This window comes from Falco cherrug, chromosome 5 (genome assembly GCF_023634085.1).
Source record: "Falco cherrug isolate bFalChe1 chromosome 5, bFalChe1.pri, whole genome shotgun sequence".
In the NCBI taxonomy this organism is placed as follows: domain Eukaryota; kingdom Metazoa; phylum Chordata; class Aves; order Falconiformes; family Falconidae; genus Falco; species Falco cherrug.
In genome coordinates, this window is record NC_073701.1 from 69,514,915 (window position 1) to 69,532,650 (window position 17,736).

General features: G+C 47.1%; 1 protein-coding gene across 4 annotated transcripts in view; it reads right to left on the reverse strand.

The window, feature by feature from the left end:
* Positions 1–14,489: 14,489 nt before the first annotated feature.
* Positions 14,490–17,736, reverse strand: part of FAM107B (family with sequence similarity 107 member B) — a 62,793-nt gene continuing 59,546 nt past the window's right edge. For all 4 annotated transcript variants that reach the window (XM_055710543.1, XM_055710544.1, XM_055710542.1 and 1 more), the window contains one exon: positions 14,490–17,672. In XM_055710543.1, the coding sequence (XP_055566518.1) occupies positions 17,556–17,672 (117 nt within the window). In that variant the 3' untranslated portion in view covers positions 14,490–17,555. The remainder of the gene's footprint in view (positions 17,673–17,736) is intronic.

A 17,736-nucleotide genomic window follows, 5' to 3' on the forward strand; every position in this document is an offset into this window, starting at 1 on the left:
ACATTTTTCACATCTGCAGTTTGTAGGAGACATTTTCCAAGGGTTAAAAGCTTCTTGCTCATCACAGGACAATGAATTTCCCAAAGGAATGTTCTCAGACTCATCCTTTATTCCTTTCATTCTGCTTTATAGTCCTGGGAGTCATTAGAGCACAGGTACATCCTGAGTAATTTTTGAAATACCATAGGAATTGCACAGCTGAGATTGCTTCCTCCCTCTAGCATGCAAATCATCCTTAAAAGGGTTTTCCTGGAAAACAATTCCTTACATTTTTTCCCAAGGGTATGCGCTCCTTTATTTGTCAGGCATCAAAATGCTCATGTAACGATGCATAAGGAGCTATTTAAACCTAGAGTACTTTGAGGTGCTAGCAGCTTTTTCTCCTCTTCATTTTTTCTCATTCTTTTACCCATTCATAAGATTGCCACTGAGCCAGAAACTTAGAATAAATCTTTTAGTTGTTGTTCAATGCCTTAGTGTGCTGAAACAAGCTACTTTCTCTGTAAAATTCACTTAGGCACCAGCTGACAAGCTTTTCCTATATAGATGCCTGGAACTTCTATTTTCCCTACTCAAAGTTTGTATGTGACCAAGGGTACCTCTTTAAATAAGCTCCATCCTACCTAGGGTCATTGGTGCAGGATTATCCTCAGGCATCTGCTACATTTCTGTTGAAGTCTCTTGGCCATAACCACATCCTTCAAGTCTCCATCCAGAAACAAGCAACAGGTGCCAGACACATCAACCAGTTGCTACACATATTTACTCCTAATCACAGAATCACAGGATCACAGAACCGTCAGGGTCAAAAGGAGCCTCTGGAGACAACCTAGGCCAACCCCCAGGTAAAGCAGGTTCACCTAAAGCAGGTTGCATAGAGTCATGGCCAGGTGGGTTTTGAATATGAAATCTCCATCTCTAATGAAAAATCCTCTTAAAGTATCCAAACCCCTTCCATAGTCAACGGAAAGGGAAAGGTGTCTTGGAAGGTGTCCAAGGATCAAACCTAACTGAGGACCCTTGCTGAATTGCATCTGTCTGAAGACAGGCACAGGTGGTCTCTCCCAGGGTGAAATATTCTAGACGGTGATGTTAGATGCATGCTCATATTCCAGTGATTTCCATAGGAATTAAAGGCCCAGACCCACGTCACAAACAAATTGCAATTTGGCCATTCCCATCAGGACTGAGACTTACCCACCTAGGCAAGAGCTTTGGTATCAAATTTACAGAGCGTTTCAGATTCTCTAGTTGTTTCTGAATTCAGACAGATGGCCAGCTCTTTGGGTTGGGTCTTCTGCCCAGTGCTGAAGGCACGGGCTGTGCTAGCGAGGAGGGAGCTGCTCCCTTGACTAATTCCATGGAGAGTCCCTCCTCCAGACTTTGCTTTCTTGCTTCACAAAAATAAAACTGTTAAAAGTTCAGGCAGGATTTCTAGTTCCTGGAAGCCTCCCTCAAAATAAAGCTGACTAACAAAGTTGTGCATTGTTTTTAACCTGGTGTTAGACACTCGGAGTCGGAGCCACTGGAAGTGATAGCACCATGTAGATGAGTTCAAGGTCTAATGCAACAAAGGACCTGTGTGTTCAGCTCTTTTTCTCCCTTACAGGAGCAAAGCCTTATTCTTTTTTAGTTTCCTCTCTGGAGAGAGCTTTATTTAAAATTCTGTTTGTACATTATTATTTTTATCTTTAGTGCCTTTGGGCCTTGAGACATCTGGAAGCTCAAGAATTCAAACTTCAAGGAGGTTGTTTAGAAAAACTTCAGCATGCTACGGCATTTTCTACACCCCAGATGCAGGCTGGTGCCTTTGATTATCAATACATGCCATTCAGACTCTGCCTCTGTCAAACATTTTTTATTTCCACACTGCTGGGTGAAAAATTCCCCACCTAGTAGTCACCTCATGAAGCAGAAAGTGCAGATGTTTGTGTCTATTGCAATGACCTCAGGCAAGGAAAACAGATGCTCTGTGCAGGGAAACCTTAGTGTTGTCAACCCCACCTTTTCAGGTAGAGTGTGCACCTATATCACTTTTTTCATACAATCACTGTAGGTTAGCCTCAGCAGAGAATAAAGAGCTTAAATTTATGGCTTGCCTGACTGTGGTTGTCCCCTGCAGCTCATCTGAGTATTCATCATGCTCCAGAGTTAGCCCTCCAGCTGAGGATGTCACCTATCCATGTTATACCTGTACGGAGCTGTACCCTTGACTGTCACGTCCTGCTCAGGCTGTAGCTCCTGTAATTACAAGGTATTCCTGCCACAACAGGCCAGGCCTTCAACTGGGTGAAGAGCCAAACCCAACGCGATGCCACGGCTGCAGCTCTGCTGATCCACAGCAGGACGGACCGGCAGCACCATACCCACCTCCATCCCACCCGGCAGCTCTGGGGGCTCCTGCTCCAGCTCTCTGGGACTGAGCCCAAGCTCAGCATCACCCGTGTGCCTCAGGCAGCCCAGCGCATCAGCGCGGTGCATCAGTGCGGGGAAGGAGGTCAGACCCTTGCTGGGCAGCAAGAGGCTGGGAAGCTGCGAGGCCACAGGCACTTTGGCCAGCCTGCAGACACAGGAGATGCCACTTATCACTTGGTTGCACAGCTGTCCATTGGCATGGTTGTTCATGCCCTCCTGCCGCGCTCCCTGCAGACACTTGAGTTGCTTTCCCTTTAAGATCATGACACCTCTGGCTGCTGTTGCTCCTCAGGCGATGCCTCAGAGAAAGCCCCATGGTGTCCCCAGCCGCACCTCCGCCGGTGAGCCCACGCTGCCCAGCCACAGCAGCAGTCTTGCAGAAGGACAGTACCACAAGGACCGCAGCAGGGCTGAGCACTGCTGGTGCTTTGCACAGCAGGGTGGTCTCCATCAGAAATATTTCTTGGTCTGGGCTGCCATATAATCTCCAGCTATCCCCACCTCGGGCCCCAGTACAACCCTGTGAGCGGGTATTACCTGAGGTGACAGCCCCACTGGCACTTGAAATGGGACTAGATACCAATATTTAGGCAACTCAAATCTGCCAATGCCCTAACCATATACAAACCCAGAAGGCGAATCCAGGAAAGCGTCTCCATGAGACACTGGAGCAGGCTGCCCCAAGAGGCTGTGAAATCTCCACCCTTGGAGATACCAAAAACCCAGGGGGACAAGGCCATGAGTGATCTCCCTGGGGCCGGCCCTGCTTTTATGGTGCATCAGAGACACCCAGAGGTCCTTTCCAACCTCAGTTATGCTACAAACCCATGACCACAGATGGGACAGAAAAATCAAGATGAAGCCCACATGAAACTGGGGCTGCTGATGGCAGGTCTTGCTCTGGCTCCTGCAAAAGACAGGGAGGCGATGCTATGCATCGCACCCAGTATCATGTTATGGTTTGATTTCCCAGAGAGAAACTGCAGCTTAAGAACAAGTGGATTTACTTGATTTTCATTAGCTAGGCAGAGAAGTAACCTGTCTCACTCGAACTCTCCTCTTGCTTTTCAGTTTTACAGATTTTTTTCAGAAAGCTTCTGAAATTTAGAAATATTCCCAGGCAATTTTCCAAAACTCAGAAAGTAGAGAATATTGAACACCGTTTTCCTTCCCCCAGACTACCTCATCAATTTTAATCAGCAGGGAATATATTTTCAAAGTGGCACTTAAAGACAGGCAAATTGCACTAAAAAGTAAGGGGATTTTCATCCCTAAATCACCATGACCAGCTTTAAATCATACCTGAGGGTGGCTCATTTTTCTGTCCAGGCAAAGAGCAAGGAAGAGGGAAAAGCTCTGGGTACAGGAACAAGCTGGAAGCTTTCTTGCTTGAGGAACCCACTTTCTTTGCAAGAATGTCTAAGAAGGATCCCAGGAGCAGCTGGGACCTGTGTCCGGCAGGACCTCTGTGTGACCTGGGTTTGCTACCCGTTCGCTGAGGCGCTCGCTCCACACAACATCAGAGTGTCTGTGGGTTTTCAACATAGGGTGAAAGAGCAGATGTTAACCCTGCAGGTCCGCACCTATGTAAACAATAACTCAGCCAAAATGGGATCTATCTTCTCGGTACTGCAGACAAGACATCAGCTTTAATTGGTGTTCTGGACTTGCTTTCTCAAGCTGCATTTTTGTTTTAATTGCACTTCGTTAATTTTTGCCTTCTAAACCATCACAAATGGCAAAGAGAAGCTCAGATGCAAGCACATTCACCTCCTTTTTTCACACATATTCCTATTTTTTTTTCATTCTGGGTACATGATATACAGAACATAAGGACACCAGAACGCCTGATACCAGGAGATGAAGACCCAAACACAAAAGCGTTTAGTCTGTTGGCTTCCCATTGAACTCAGTGGGCTGTTCAGAGTCTCAACAGGAGCAAAAAGCTGCAATGGTTGGCTGCATCAGAGCCTCAAGGAGGAGACCAGGACCACACAGTGAGCTAGAAAGAGTGCCAAGAATAAAACCCAGCAGCTTCTTGGCTCTTTGTTCCCCATTCAGGACATGGGATCAGGCTTCCTCACTCCACTGTTTACATGTAAGAGCAATAAGGGGTGACATCAGGAGGCTACACACATGGCTTGGAGATGGGCTGTGCCTCTTTGCACTCACAGTCACCAACAGTCCAGGTAATCAGCAGAGAGAGTGCTTGAGGAGAGGGATGTAACCAAATCTGAACACAGTTAATTGAGAGAAAATAAAACAGAGCTGCACAAAGAACTAGGTTGAAAGCTAAGGTTGAAAAATCATAATATACATAGGTCACAATATTATTTAGAACAGCAATATGTGATTAAAACAATGGACTTCTAGGAATGCGACATTTATAGATTTGCAGGATTATTAACAACTTTGTATGAGGCTTAATGCTGTGTTTCTTCAACCCTCCTTACAAAACAGAAATGTCAAAATAAAAAGGAACACTGAATTTTTAACAGAAACTCTTAAAGTGGCTATTCACAACACAAAACTGCTCATTAAAGCATTTTTTTAGCACAAAGGAAAAGAAAAAAATATATACATGAGATGATATAAACAGCAGCTTCTACTTTTTTTTTTGTAATGAATCATCTTGAGGCAGTTTTCCCCTGGCACCCACACAAAACCTCACGCCGCACGAGCCCTGCTTATACTACTGTGGACTCAAGCCACATTTAAACACAATGGAGAGAGCTGGAGTCGCATGTGTGCTGGGCACCATCTGCACACATCCCCAGCTCCGCTCCTGGCAACTTCCAAAAAACACTGGCGTTTGCACTGCCGGCAATGCAAACAGCTCTGAACTTAAAGATCAGCTGAGATATTTCTGAGCTGACTGCAGCGCACTTTCCATGAGCTAACCCTTGCCTCAGAAGAGGGGAAACACAATAATCAGTCAGTCCCAGCTGGAACAAGGATCATGCATGTCTCCTAGTCCCATTCTCACCACATTTGGGATAACTGTGACATTTTCAAGACAAGGAGTGATTCTGGACAATTCCTCGGCTGAATACTGGCCTGTATGAAGGCAGCTGCTTCAAAGGAGTTGTATGTAGAATAGCATTGCTTAACTATGCAGGCATTTTCTTATGTGCTTTCTGCTTATTTGGAAGCTTATACATTCCAAGTATCTTCAACTTTAAATTAGCCTAAGTATAGGGATACCATCATCGCTGCATACGAACTCAGTGGTAACAAAACCCCACTGCAAACTCAGCCCAGAATCCAGAATGAAATGCAGTAGATTCTGCTAAAATCTTTAAGAATCAGAGCAACTGCTGATAGAAAACCCTTATCTTTTCCTGAATGCTTGACTGCACAAACCCAACGCAAGGTGAGAATGAGCAGATCTGGGGGAAGTTCTTTGACACAGGCTCATTGACGCAGGCCTATAAAACAGCTTTTCTGAAGCGTTGCTCAGGTCTGAAAGCTTGCAGCCAGAGATTGAAACAGGCATACAAGCTATTGAGCCTTAATGCCCTCTCATGTTCACAGTAGCAACCCTACCTATCATGATGATAGCAGGGAACGGAAAAAAATATCCAGCCTCAGAAAGCCACAACTTAGCATAGCCTGGCATTCTCAGATGGATCCTTGTTTTGTGATTTGTGGTATTAAACACTATAAAACTCATTCGGATAGTCATTGGCTGAAGGCAGATTCTGTCTGATTCTTCCACAAAAAAAACCAACCCACATTTGGAAGTCTCTGCTAATGTCCAAATTGAAGAAGAAATCATGGATTGCCAGAGGAATAGATCACGGATTGGTAGAAGAGGAAGCCCAAGATTGCTCTAACCTGGAACGGTAGCACGAGTCTATGGGGGACTCTGTCCCTATGGGAAATGGTGCACAGGACCAAAAGAGTCCAAACACTTCACCCACATGAACAGGTGACTCTCAGATGCTGTGCTGTGAGATCACATGGGCAATCCTTAAACTAGCGAGGAACAAAGAGACTCAGGCTATAGGAAAACACGGATGCTTTTATGAAATTTTGACGTCTCCCTCTAAAAGCTCTTGAAATGGCAGGTGGAAAGCCAGGATCCATTGTACATACCTATTTGGGTGGGCTCAAAGAAAGAATGATGCTTTCTCTAGAGAAAACAAGTGATGCAGGATTGCTGGTGTCAAGGTGATCTGCTGCTGGGATTTCTTCCATTTCACTGCTTATGTCAACTTGGGTCAAGGGATATCTTCTGTATAGCAGACCATGTCACTCCTTGGCCAGCTGCTCTTGTACCTGCCTCTGGGGCATCCCTATGCTGGGGAAGGCAGGCCAGCACAACTGGAGCTGGAGATTCAACTGGGAAGTATCAGGCTGGTTGACCAACAGGTGTGAGGACCAGAACATCTGGGCCTGCTTGCTGCTATCCAGATGGCGCAGCCTGGACCTGCCACGGATTTCAGCTGAGCCTGCTTAGAGGCACAGAGCAGCTGAGGGTCTCCACTTATGGGAGCAAAACTCTGTCTTGCAAGAGAACCCATAGTACTTACCAGCTTCATCAAAGATATCCTCATTTCTTCCTTGAAGGATGGAAAACTCAGCACAAAGGGGCACTATCCCCTGTGGTTACAGGAAGAACATATGCTTCCTCCTGATGGAAGAGTGGCAGTAGCATCTCAAATTAATCAGGAGCCTTCCCCCAATTATCAAAACCAGCCTGTGTGTAAAGTCCATCTGTACACCGAGGCAAGAGCATTTTGCACTAAAAGTTGTTTTAAAAAAGAAAAGATCAGTAGCTTTTGGAATAAGGGAGCTCTTGAAACCAGCAATCCAAGATGAACTGAAAGAACAGTTCTTTAATGCAAAGCTCCACATATAAGAAGTAAATTTATATTGTGGTTGAGGCCACAAAAACACCAAAAGTATCAGTAGCTGATATGTAGTTCCAGCTGCAGGCAAGGCTGCAAAAACAGTTCACTGCTACAAGGAGCAGAAATTGCCACGAATACTCTAGCTTGCTTTTTAATTTGCTGGTTTTGAAGTGATTTCACTTCAGTTAGTAAGGATGAGATACAAATGTCAGGGGCTGGAGACTTTAAAAATGCACACAAGAATACTTTTTGGGAACAAACTCTCAGCAGGTCTTTTTGGCCGTGTCTAGGCACCTTGCTTGTTGTACCAACACAGCGCTGGAGGAGAGCAGCTCCTGAGGCCCACTAGCCCACCAGAGGAAAATACATGACGGTTTGTTTTGTGAAACCCACAAACTTCCCCTGACCTACAGCCTGGCATGGAAAATGCTACAGGTAAACCAACAGCTGGAATGTTTTGATATCCTGAGGTGATGATATGGCAAAGGACATAGAACCATAGAATCATTTCGGTTGGAAGAGTCCTTTAAGATCATCGAGTCCAACCTTTACCCCAGCACTGCCAAGCCCACCAGTAACTCATGTCCCTGAGCACAATATCTACATGTTATTTAAACACCCCCAGGGTTGGTGACGCCACCCCCTCCCCGGGCAGCCTGTGCCAGGGCTCGGCCACCCTTTCCATGAAGGAATTTCCCCTCACACCCACCTAAACCTCCCCCGGCACAAGGTGAGGCCGGTTCCCCGTGTCCTGGCGCTTGTTCCCTGGGAGCAGAGACCGATCCCCCCTGCCTACAGCCCCTGCCAGGCAGCTGTAGGGAGCCACCAGGTGCCCCTGAGCCCCCCCTCTGCAGGCTGACCCCCCCAGCTCCCCCCGCCGCCCCCCCCCAGCCCCTGCCCCAGCCCCTGCCCGGCTCTGGACACGCTCCAGCCCCTCTGCGTCCCCCCTGCCCTGAGGGGCCTGACCCTGAACACGGTACTTAAGATACGGTTCCTGATGTCCCAGCAGCCTGGCATTAGCTCAGGAGGCTGTCCTAGGGCTCCTTCAGCACGGTGGGTAGAAGCCCTCATGGCGGGACTCATCCTGGGAGCAGCAGCCTGCCAAAGGAAAGGCTGGAGCTGAGCCAGGATGAGGAGCTTGGTGCCGTGCCTTCCCTGCTGGAGGGGAACTCGCCATTTCCCACCTGCATCTTCCAGTCTGCCACTGTCAGCCCCAGAAAGGCTTGGAGAAAGGACTTTTAAATGGAGCTCATGATCCAGGGTGGAAAACCCACCAGGGATACCTGTTTGATGCTGGATTTTGCCAGGCCCTCAGGAGCTCCCGGAGCGTATGGCTGGTTTTCATGCTCTCTGCAGGGACAGCAAGGTCTGCCTGAAGAACCCTATATCCAGCTTGCAGTAACAGCAGGGCTTCACCCAGCACCAGCAGATACTCCCTGGGCTGGACTCGAGGCTCAGACCATGGGGCAGAGGCTCCCACTGACTCTGCTTTATAATTACGCTGCTGCACTGTGCTGGGCATGCCTTCCAGCTTTCAGACCCCGGATAAAACCCTGGATGTCTCTTTCTCACAATATTTCAAGCAATCCTGCCATTTACATCTATTCATAATTCAATCTGCATGGCGTTTATGGGCCAAAACAATGGTGTTTTGCGTGGGGCAGTAACTGTGATCCATGTCGTGTGTGTGAACCCGGCTGGGGGGCTGCAAGCAGTGGGAAGGAGGCACACAGGGGTTGCAGAGGGCTGGCAGCCCCCCGAAGGGAGCAATCTCCCCCTTGTAGGCAGATGGCAAAGACATGAGAAGGAGGCGAGTGTGTTGGCACTTCGGGAGGTGGTTTGGGTGCAGGCAGGGAAGTGTGGCAGGGTCTGGCCGATTTGGCCGGGCTGCTGCTCGTTGTTATAGCAACAGGAGTCGTCTGCTGTCAGCCCAGGGGATGGAGCCACCATGGGGAAGCGGAACGTTTTCAGGAAGCACAGGAGGGTGTCTGAACGGGTGAAGAGAGGGACAAGGTCTGGAGACCAGCATGGAAACTACCGAAGGATGGGCAGGATGTGTGGGAGTAGAGGATTCTCCCCACTTGCATTCGGATGGTGGCCCATCGCCCCCTTCCCCGGGACAGACCCCTGGGGTCCCTCTCCTGCCAGAGAGGGGAAAGCCTGTCAGGTCAGGAAGGGCACAGCAATGCTCTCCACAGCAGCAGCAGGACAAACACTGCTGCTGGTAGTGTAGCCGGTGGGAAGTGGGCAGAGGGGAGGGAGCATGGAGGCGTTGTGCTCGCTGCGGAACCACAGTGGTACATCAGTCCTCCACCGCGACCCCCGAGTACAACAGTGGTTGTTCTTGCTGCTTAGGGTAAAGCTGCTGGAGAAGGCTGTCCCAGCCACCACCCTGGCACACCTGGGCTTATCACACCTCCAAAACCACCTGGTAACACCTTCCGTCTCTGCAGTGATCAGCTGGTGCGAAACGGCTCTCGGGACTCCACGACAGCCATCAGAGACCTCTCCACGGCAAACCAGACTGAGTATTCCAACAAAAAATGAGGCACCAAAACAACCTTTGTGAATCCAGCTCCTGAACTACTGAGGTCTTGAAACCCACTCAAAGCTTTTTAGCTTCTTAGCACAGTGGAACAGCTAATGACATTTGCATAAGAAAAATCCCTAAATAATCTTGCATTTCGCCAAGGAAGCACCAGTTTACAACACAGCAAGCGGCAAGAGCTCAGCAGCGCTATACTTTCGGAGGAAAGCTTTGAAGGGGGAAGGAGGAGAAGCCTTTGCAGAGCTCCCCCGCAGGGTGAAATCCCGCAGCCCGCCAGAGCCCCCGCTCCGCAGCGCTTTGCCCAGGAGATGGCAGCAGCGTGTGCGAGTTCCGCGCGGGGCTGCATCCCACAGCACCCCCAGAGCATCCCCAGAGCATCCCCAGGGCATCCCCACAGCACCCCCAGGGCATCCCACAGCACCCCCAGGGCATCCCCAGGGCATCCCCACAGCACCCCCAGAGCATCCCCACAGCACCCCCAGGGCTGCCGGGACCCCCGCTGCAGCATGAGGGCGGGGAGATCAGCAACCTGCACGGTAAATCATTCAAAGAGGCTTTTTATCACTTTAAGTGGGACAATCTGACTTTGCTCAGGGCTTGCTTCTGTGTATTTTAAGGCTTCTTACTCATCACACAACAGACTTCTTCCATCCTCCCTCTCACCCCCATTGGGATGTTACAGTCATGGCCCTTCTTTTTAAGAGGAGCTCTGAGATAAAAAAACCCAACTTTGATGCAACTATACTGGTTGCTCATTTATGCTGTCAGACAGCCGCTCTGAATGTTTCTTCCTACCTGCTCCTGCCCCCAGCATACACGGTGTTTCTTGTTTCCACTCCCCACACGCCGAGGGCTTGGGCTGGGTTTCCCTTCACTCAGCACAGCAGCCTCAAACACCCATTTTAGGATCCATCCCAAGGATTCCTCACTAATAAAATGCCTTTCATTACAAACCAGTCCTGGGAAATAATCCAAGAGCAGGGAGGCCTGAATAGGCAGCAAGAGCTTGGGGTGAAAGGAAACAATAGGAAAGGAATCAAAAGTACAATGAGGCTTCAAGGGTGGGGAAAAAGGCACACGGTACATTAGGTGTGAACACAGGAACACACTGTGCCGTACGCAGGCTGTGCATCATCCTCAGCTTGCTGTTTAACCTTGGGTACGAGATGGAAATCTTCATCAGTCAGGGACCTGCCTTCCTGCTGTCTATTCCTCCTTTTTAACACCTCTTTGCTTTCCACCCCCAGCAGCAATCCCTGCTCTTCAGCAGCAGGATGGAGCGGGTCTGCCCGCAGAGGGGCCTCCTCAGGCTGTAGGTAGCTTGCAGCTCCCCTCCAATCCGGTTATCAGCATGATTTCCTAATATGCGAGGAACAGACTTCGCAAGGAATAGACTTCTTGGTGCAGAACAGAAGCAACTCCCTTTCAATAAGGAAATGACAAAAAATGCAAGATCTGTGTTTTGAAGAGAATTTACTCCTTGGTATTTAATGAGTTAAATTTGATTTGTATTAGAAACAGGAGGAAAAAATTCCCTAACAGACCAGCAGCTGTGAAATATAGGGCCCACTGTGCTCAGCGAATTTCCAAAAGCCACTTTTTTGCGCTCAGCTCGCGCAGGTGGTACCCCAAAGCTGTACAGAGAATTCACCAAAGCCCTTAGCACAGAGGTAAAGCTAAAGACAAGTGCTGAATTTGTACATCAGGGAAAATTACTCCTTATGGTCCAGAACCACAGCGATGAAAGGCCTTCCAGGTTTGAGAGCACAGCTTTAAAGGGTCTCTCTTTCCCTGCTGCTACTGATTAAAGCAAACTCCCGATCAGCTTTTCATCGGAGAATCTTTTAGGCTTCATTTACCAACAGAGAGTTCAAAGACAGATATCCTATTGGACGCAACCCCTTTGTCAGGGAGACCATTTCGGCCGGGCAGGGCTGCCGTGCCCCGACCCCAGCGCAGGTGAGAGCCAGCGCTCCACAGGCAGCTCCCTTTGCCTTTCCACACGCCCTTCAGACGCACCCTGCTAAGTGGCTTCGGCCTGCTGGGCGCTCTTTAATCTTTGAGCACAATGAAGCGGACTTGGCATTTCAATTGCATTATGAAAGATTTGTTTCCGAACAGCTGAAAAGGGGGAAAGAAGTACGTTTCTTCTTCCCACCTAATCAGGCTGAAGGTTCCCTGTGCCAGCCTCAATCTGTGTTAAATTGCTCATGCCATCCAGCGGAGAGATTAGATTTGGGTACATAATAGAAGTTAATTCCAAAAACTATTACTCAGATAATTAAGTACTACAGCTGCAGTGGGGGATTCTGGCTACTGGAGCCCCCTCTCAGGTGCTTTATGTCCTCCTCCCTCCCTCACCAACCACTGTGGATATGCCCCCTCTCCTCCCGCCAGCACTTGGCCTCAGCAGGTCCCTTCTCCCCAGCCCCCCGCAGAGGCCACGTGTCCCCCCAGCACCTCAGGGGCTCAGCTGAAGGCTCCAGGGCACCAAGCGCCAGAGCTAGCAGGCACAGCGGAGAGGTGGCTCATCATCAGCTTAGGAACCACATAGAGATTAAGGACCAAATTTACTGAAGGTATCCAGGTGCCTCATCTTTCCTGGGGAGCAAAACTCCATGGAAAAGAATGGCTGGTTCAGAGATGGCATTTGAATTGCCCAGCTTCAGAGTCCTTGCAACATAGATGACATTCCCTCCGAGTCAGGCGTTGCAGGATCCTCCACAGACAAAGAAAGGATCGGAACTGTGCTCCAGAGGGACGATTTTTCTGCATTGATATAAATGAAAAGCAGATGATTATTAGCTCAAATGCACCTACCTGAGGTTCAGCAAAGCGGACCCCCGCAGACCCAAAGAAGCAAAGTAGCCCCCATCTAACCTCGGAGAGGCAACACTGGCAGTGTGAGGGACCCAACGCGGCCTTTACCCAGGTCTAAAGCAATGCCAAAAGGGCTGTGGAAGACAAGCACCGGCGTGGGAGTCAGGATGTCCGTCCTCCACTGCCACTGCCAAATAGTTCCTCTGGCCATGGTTTCCACCACCTCCATCGAGGAGAGTCATATTGACAAGAGCACCACAAACGTTTACTCTGACAGATGAAAGATTTCAAGCAGAACACAAACGGTTTGAAGTGGTGGGGTGAGAGGAGAGTTAACTTTTATTACCAGCCCTCCAGATCTCTTCAAGTATTCATGCTCTTCCTACTGTGATGACTTGAGAACCCAGCTTGCCCTCCTGTCCCTCACCCTAAAGATGTTAGTTCTGATACTACGGAAATGGCACCACTGCAGCTGTTCTGTCTCCAGTTGTCTCTCTCTGTTATCTTCTGAAGTGTAACTGGTCACCTGAAGTGCCATCAGCCATTTTTCATTACTAATACCATCCACGGACCCTGTAACAGCAGCTAAGGGACCTCAAGGTACTTCTTTCCACACAGCTATGGCATGACACAACCCATCTGCATATGGCCACAGGAGCACAAGCAAAGCCCCCAGCAGACCACTGCTTGCAAAGCCACACGACAAAATGTATTAGCTCAATGCAATCCAAAAAAGCATAGAAAAGGAAGATCATCTTTTCCACCGGGCACGCTACAAAAGCAGATCACGTGCCCTCACTCTTTTCTTTCTGGAGCTGGAGTGAAATATCAAAGGATAATTCAAAACACATTTGGACACACTTGAGGTAGAAGAGCGCAGGGCAGTATCTCCAACAGGCCATAGAAACCCACTCCTCATTAACTCTGTTCTTTCCTACCTCCCCCACATTTGACAGCTCCTGGAGTGGGTCCAGTGCCATTGCATCAGCAGTACTGCCAGGACCCATTACACATGCTGAGCCGTTTCTGAAGGAAAAAGCATTTCCTGACATCTGTTCTGAATTGACTGCCCTTCTCCTCCCCCACTTGGTTTCAACCCCACGCTCCTCTCCAGCTCCCCCTCCATCACCACCTGTCCCCGGCTGACCAGGGCTCATCAGTAAGAGCTGAGTATCTTCCTGGAGATCTGATGACCCACGCCTGTTCCAGCCCTGCTCCTCGTCCTGCTAATTCTCTTTGCCTCCTGTTGACACCAGATTTTGCTCTCAGCAATGGCACTGAGCTATCTGACCCTAACCCAGTGAATCACTTGTGCATGCACTTGCTTTCACATGTCCAAGTTTTTCCTACGAGAACCACACACTTGAGCACTGGCTAAATTAAATGGACTTTGCAGGACTGAACCCAGGACTAGGTTCGTTACTCCTCACTTTCTTTCAGGATAGAATTGTTGCAATGCTAACAATTCCAAGGCTGAATTTTTCCTGGTGCACTTTGATGAAGTTAGCAGGATAGGGAATGATTTCCACAATTATTTGATTTCCATCACAACTTTTCCTTCATGCTCTGCCTCACCTTGAACTAGCTGAACAGCTACATAATCTTTTCAAAATTTTTCTGCATCAAAAATAATTGAAAGATAATAAGACTATGAGACACAACAAGCTTTTTCTGCCAACTGATTTGCCGATAATTTTGCATATACAAACAAGGGATGCAGTTTTAAGGAAGTAAAAGTCATCATGACCTTGATACCTCCCCCTGCACTGCAGAATTTTAAATAACTTGGATATTTCAGCACAGTCCCTGAGGTTTTGTTTTTGGCCGGACATGACAGACACCATCGCAAATGCCAAGCATGTAGTAGATTTTATTAAGCATAACTTTGGTTCTAAGTGTTCCACCCTCATTTTCGTAATACCTTTAGTTAAAAACAATTATACAAGAGCAAATACAAAAAATATTAAATTATGAAAACAAATCCATTAAGGCTCCCTTTTTATATTTATATATATTTATATATGTACACTCAAACAAGTGCAGATATTAACAGAAGGTTAAAGCCACAAAAATGCTAAAAAATTTACTACTATACTATCAAAAGCAAGAGTTTTAAAAAAGTACAAAGTGGTAAGTGAGCTATTTTCAAATCACTGAAGTATTTGCCAGATTGCTTCAAAACTCATATAGCTAAAGGGCAGATCAGGAATTGCTTACGCTCACTGGCAAGCAGTTTCTTACTTGCGTAGCCGCACAGGACACTTGTGGTGTGACTAGCTGACCACCCATTCAAGGGTTGCCCATTCTAGCCCAATCCTGACTTTAAAGACAAGCTTTTGCCTGTCCAATTGACAAGAAGGTGGCTGGGATTCCTAGACTAAAGGATCAGCAGGATTCAAAGATGTTCTAACACACACGTTGATGTTCTGTTCACACAGAGAATTAATTCCAACTGAAAACAAAAACCTACTTCACGCTGTATGTACAAGGGAGTTTTCTGGCCTCCTGTGTTTCAGAAAGAGAAACTCTACCCTGAATCACAAGCTAACACGGAGAGAAAGCAGAATGCCTTCAGCCTTGAGGCACCCAATCCAACACACTCACTGAAGCCAAAGAGAGGTCCTTGTCCCGGCCGACTCTGGTGCCATTTGGATTGCACCAACTTCATTTCACTGCACATGCACGGTAGGATTGCCATGTTCACCAAGGGAAAATGGCTGAGAAGCAATGGTCTGCTCCAGCCAGAGAAGGGTTTCCCCACCAACTTCTAGATTCTTCCATACTGAGCAGAAGGTTAATTGTGAAGTGGAAACCAAGAGGCATGAAGTTTGGTAGGCTGAGAGCAGCTAAGATAAAACATGAGCATGGCAGGGAAGGCTCATATATAGTGCTGTCTCAACAACATGAAACAAACCCAATCAGTGCAAGCGTTTGAATAATGCGCTGCCAGAAAGGAAGATCCCCTCCTTCCAGGAGAAGGGAAGGAAGAAGGGAAGAACCTGCAACAGCCAGGGCGTTCCTTTGTTGAGTAAATACATGGAAGAGTCTTACATTTTGCCTTTGTCTTTTATATGTCCATAATCTGAATGGTCTGGTAGACCATTTTCACTTTTAATCTTCTAGACATGAGTCACACTGCAACTCTAAATCAACGGCAATACACTTACCACAATTCAATTTACTCTCAATCTGATTATGTCCTGATAAAAAATGCCTGGATCTTGACAAATTGAAGCCTGTATCTAGGAAACATTTCTAATTGTGAGCATTTTGTTCCAAGTGCTATGCTGAAATTCTATTTTAAATGTTCAATACTTACAGGAAAGGCAAAAGGAACTAAAAAACAAAGCAACAAACCCTCCACCACCTTTACAATACAAACACGCCACTCTTGATATTAATAAAAAATGTTCTCAAACAGTTATGTCCCATGTAATTACAAAGTAGAAATTATTTTGTTAGTATCCTAAGGCAAAGACTAGGATTAGATCCTCAGCTGATATGGGTGAACACAGCTTCAGTGAGAGCTATGACTGTGCCAATCAAGCAAGATAAGGATTTATCCCCAGATTCAGAAGATATCTGTACCCATTTGCACCAGGTAAGAATCCAGTTCTATAATCCTACATGATAATCTGTTCCCTCCTCCTCATTCCAGGCTTTTCTGGATAACTAGTAGTCATAAGCATGAAGGATCAGATTCTGCCATCCCTGTGCAAGCTGAGCAAAATGTTTTATTTAATGGCAAGTCACAGGGGCAACTTGTGGAAAGGCAGAAGGTGACGTAATTGGACCCTAAGACTCAGTGGTAACACACACCTTTCTTGAGGCCAAAGGAAGGATGGGATAAAATGAATTTCATTTTATGCCTCACTTTAGGGAAAAAAAATCCATTTCAGTAGATTCCAATGATCAGTTTGGTCTGGCTTAAACACTGCTCTGTTGCAGGAAGTGCAACAAGTTCCTGCAAGCAAAGAGAGGGAACTGATGGCAGATCAGATTCCTGATTTCAGTTCCAGCAAATGAGTTTAAACACTACCATATAATGTATTAACACTGTACTTAATTAACATCATGTCCTTGGCGGAGAAAGGCCACAACAGCAAAGTAAGCAGGATCTCAAAACACAAAAAGTAGAAGTCAGGTCATTTTGTACTGAGAGGTAAATTCACATGTATCACTGCACAGGCTTGTACAAAAGGGTATAAGTTTAGAGACAGAGATAAATTAGCCTCTGGATTCTTCCTGGTGAGAGGTTAATCAGATTCCTGCTCTTTCACAGCCCAAATTCTACATGCCAAACAGGGAGAAATGGGCTTTAAGGCTGCTTAACTTTTCACTGCTGGTGAATTTTAAGCATTCTCATCTTGCCCACACCTGCCTATCCCAGCGGGGATGGGCAGTAGTGATCAACATACCTTGTATCTTCCCAGATTTCATAAAAATTCCAATTAAACACAAATTATTGTGGGATCTACACAGGCGGTAGGTCTAGATGGAGGAAATCTACCTGCACAGCAAAGCTTCGTAAGATATCACAGGAAGATTTTTGTTCTGTTTTAAAGCAAAATACAATCTGTGTATCTCCACTAAACTAGGATCACAAGAGATAAAGCAGTGCAATACTGAAGGAGTTTCTCTAGTATCCCTGGTTCAAATCTCTGAGTAAGCACGTCAGACTGGTCCATGACACTGAACTGACAGACTCCTTATCCACTCATCTCAGGACTGCATTTGGCAAGTCGATCTGTTTATGGTACTGTCTTTTTTAATCCACACATCCCAGGAATTAAAAATCTCATCTTCAGTAAGTGTCAGCTGGATGCTGTTATTTTCCCCTCTTGGGGGGCAAATCTGAGACAACCTGCAAAAGCCTCTCTCTGCAGGAAAGCTGGAAGTCTTAGCAGGCGCTGGCTCTAGGAGTCTGGCGCTTCTGTGGCTTCCTGGACCGTCCTCCTCAAGTTGCCCTTGACTTTGACAAACTCAGGCGCATTTTCCTGCTCTTCCTGTATCTTCTGTTGCTCCAGCTCCAGCTTAAAAAGGATTCACATGTAAAAAAAAAAAAAAATAATTATATGTATATAAAAAAACCAGATC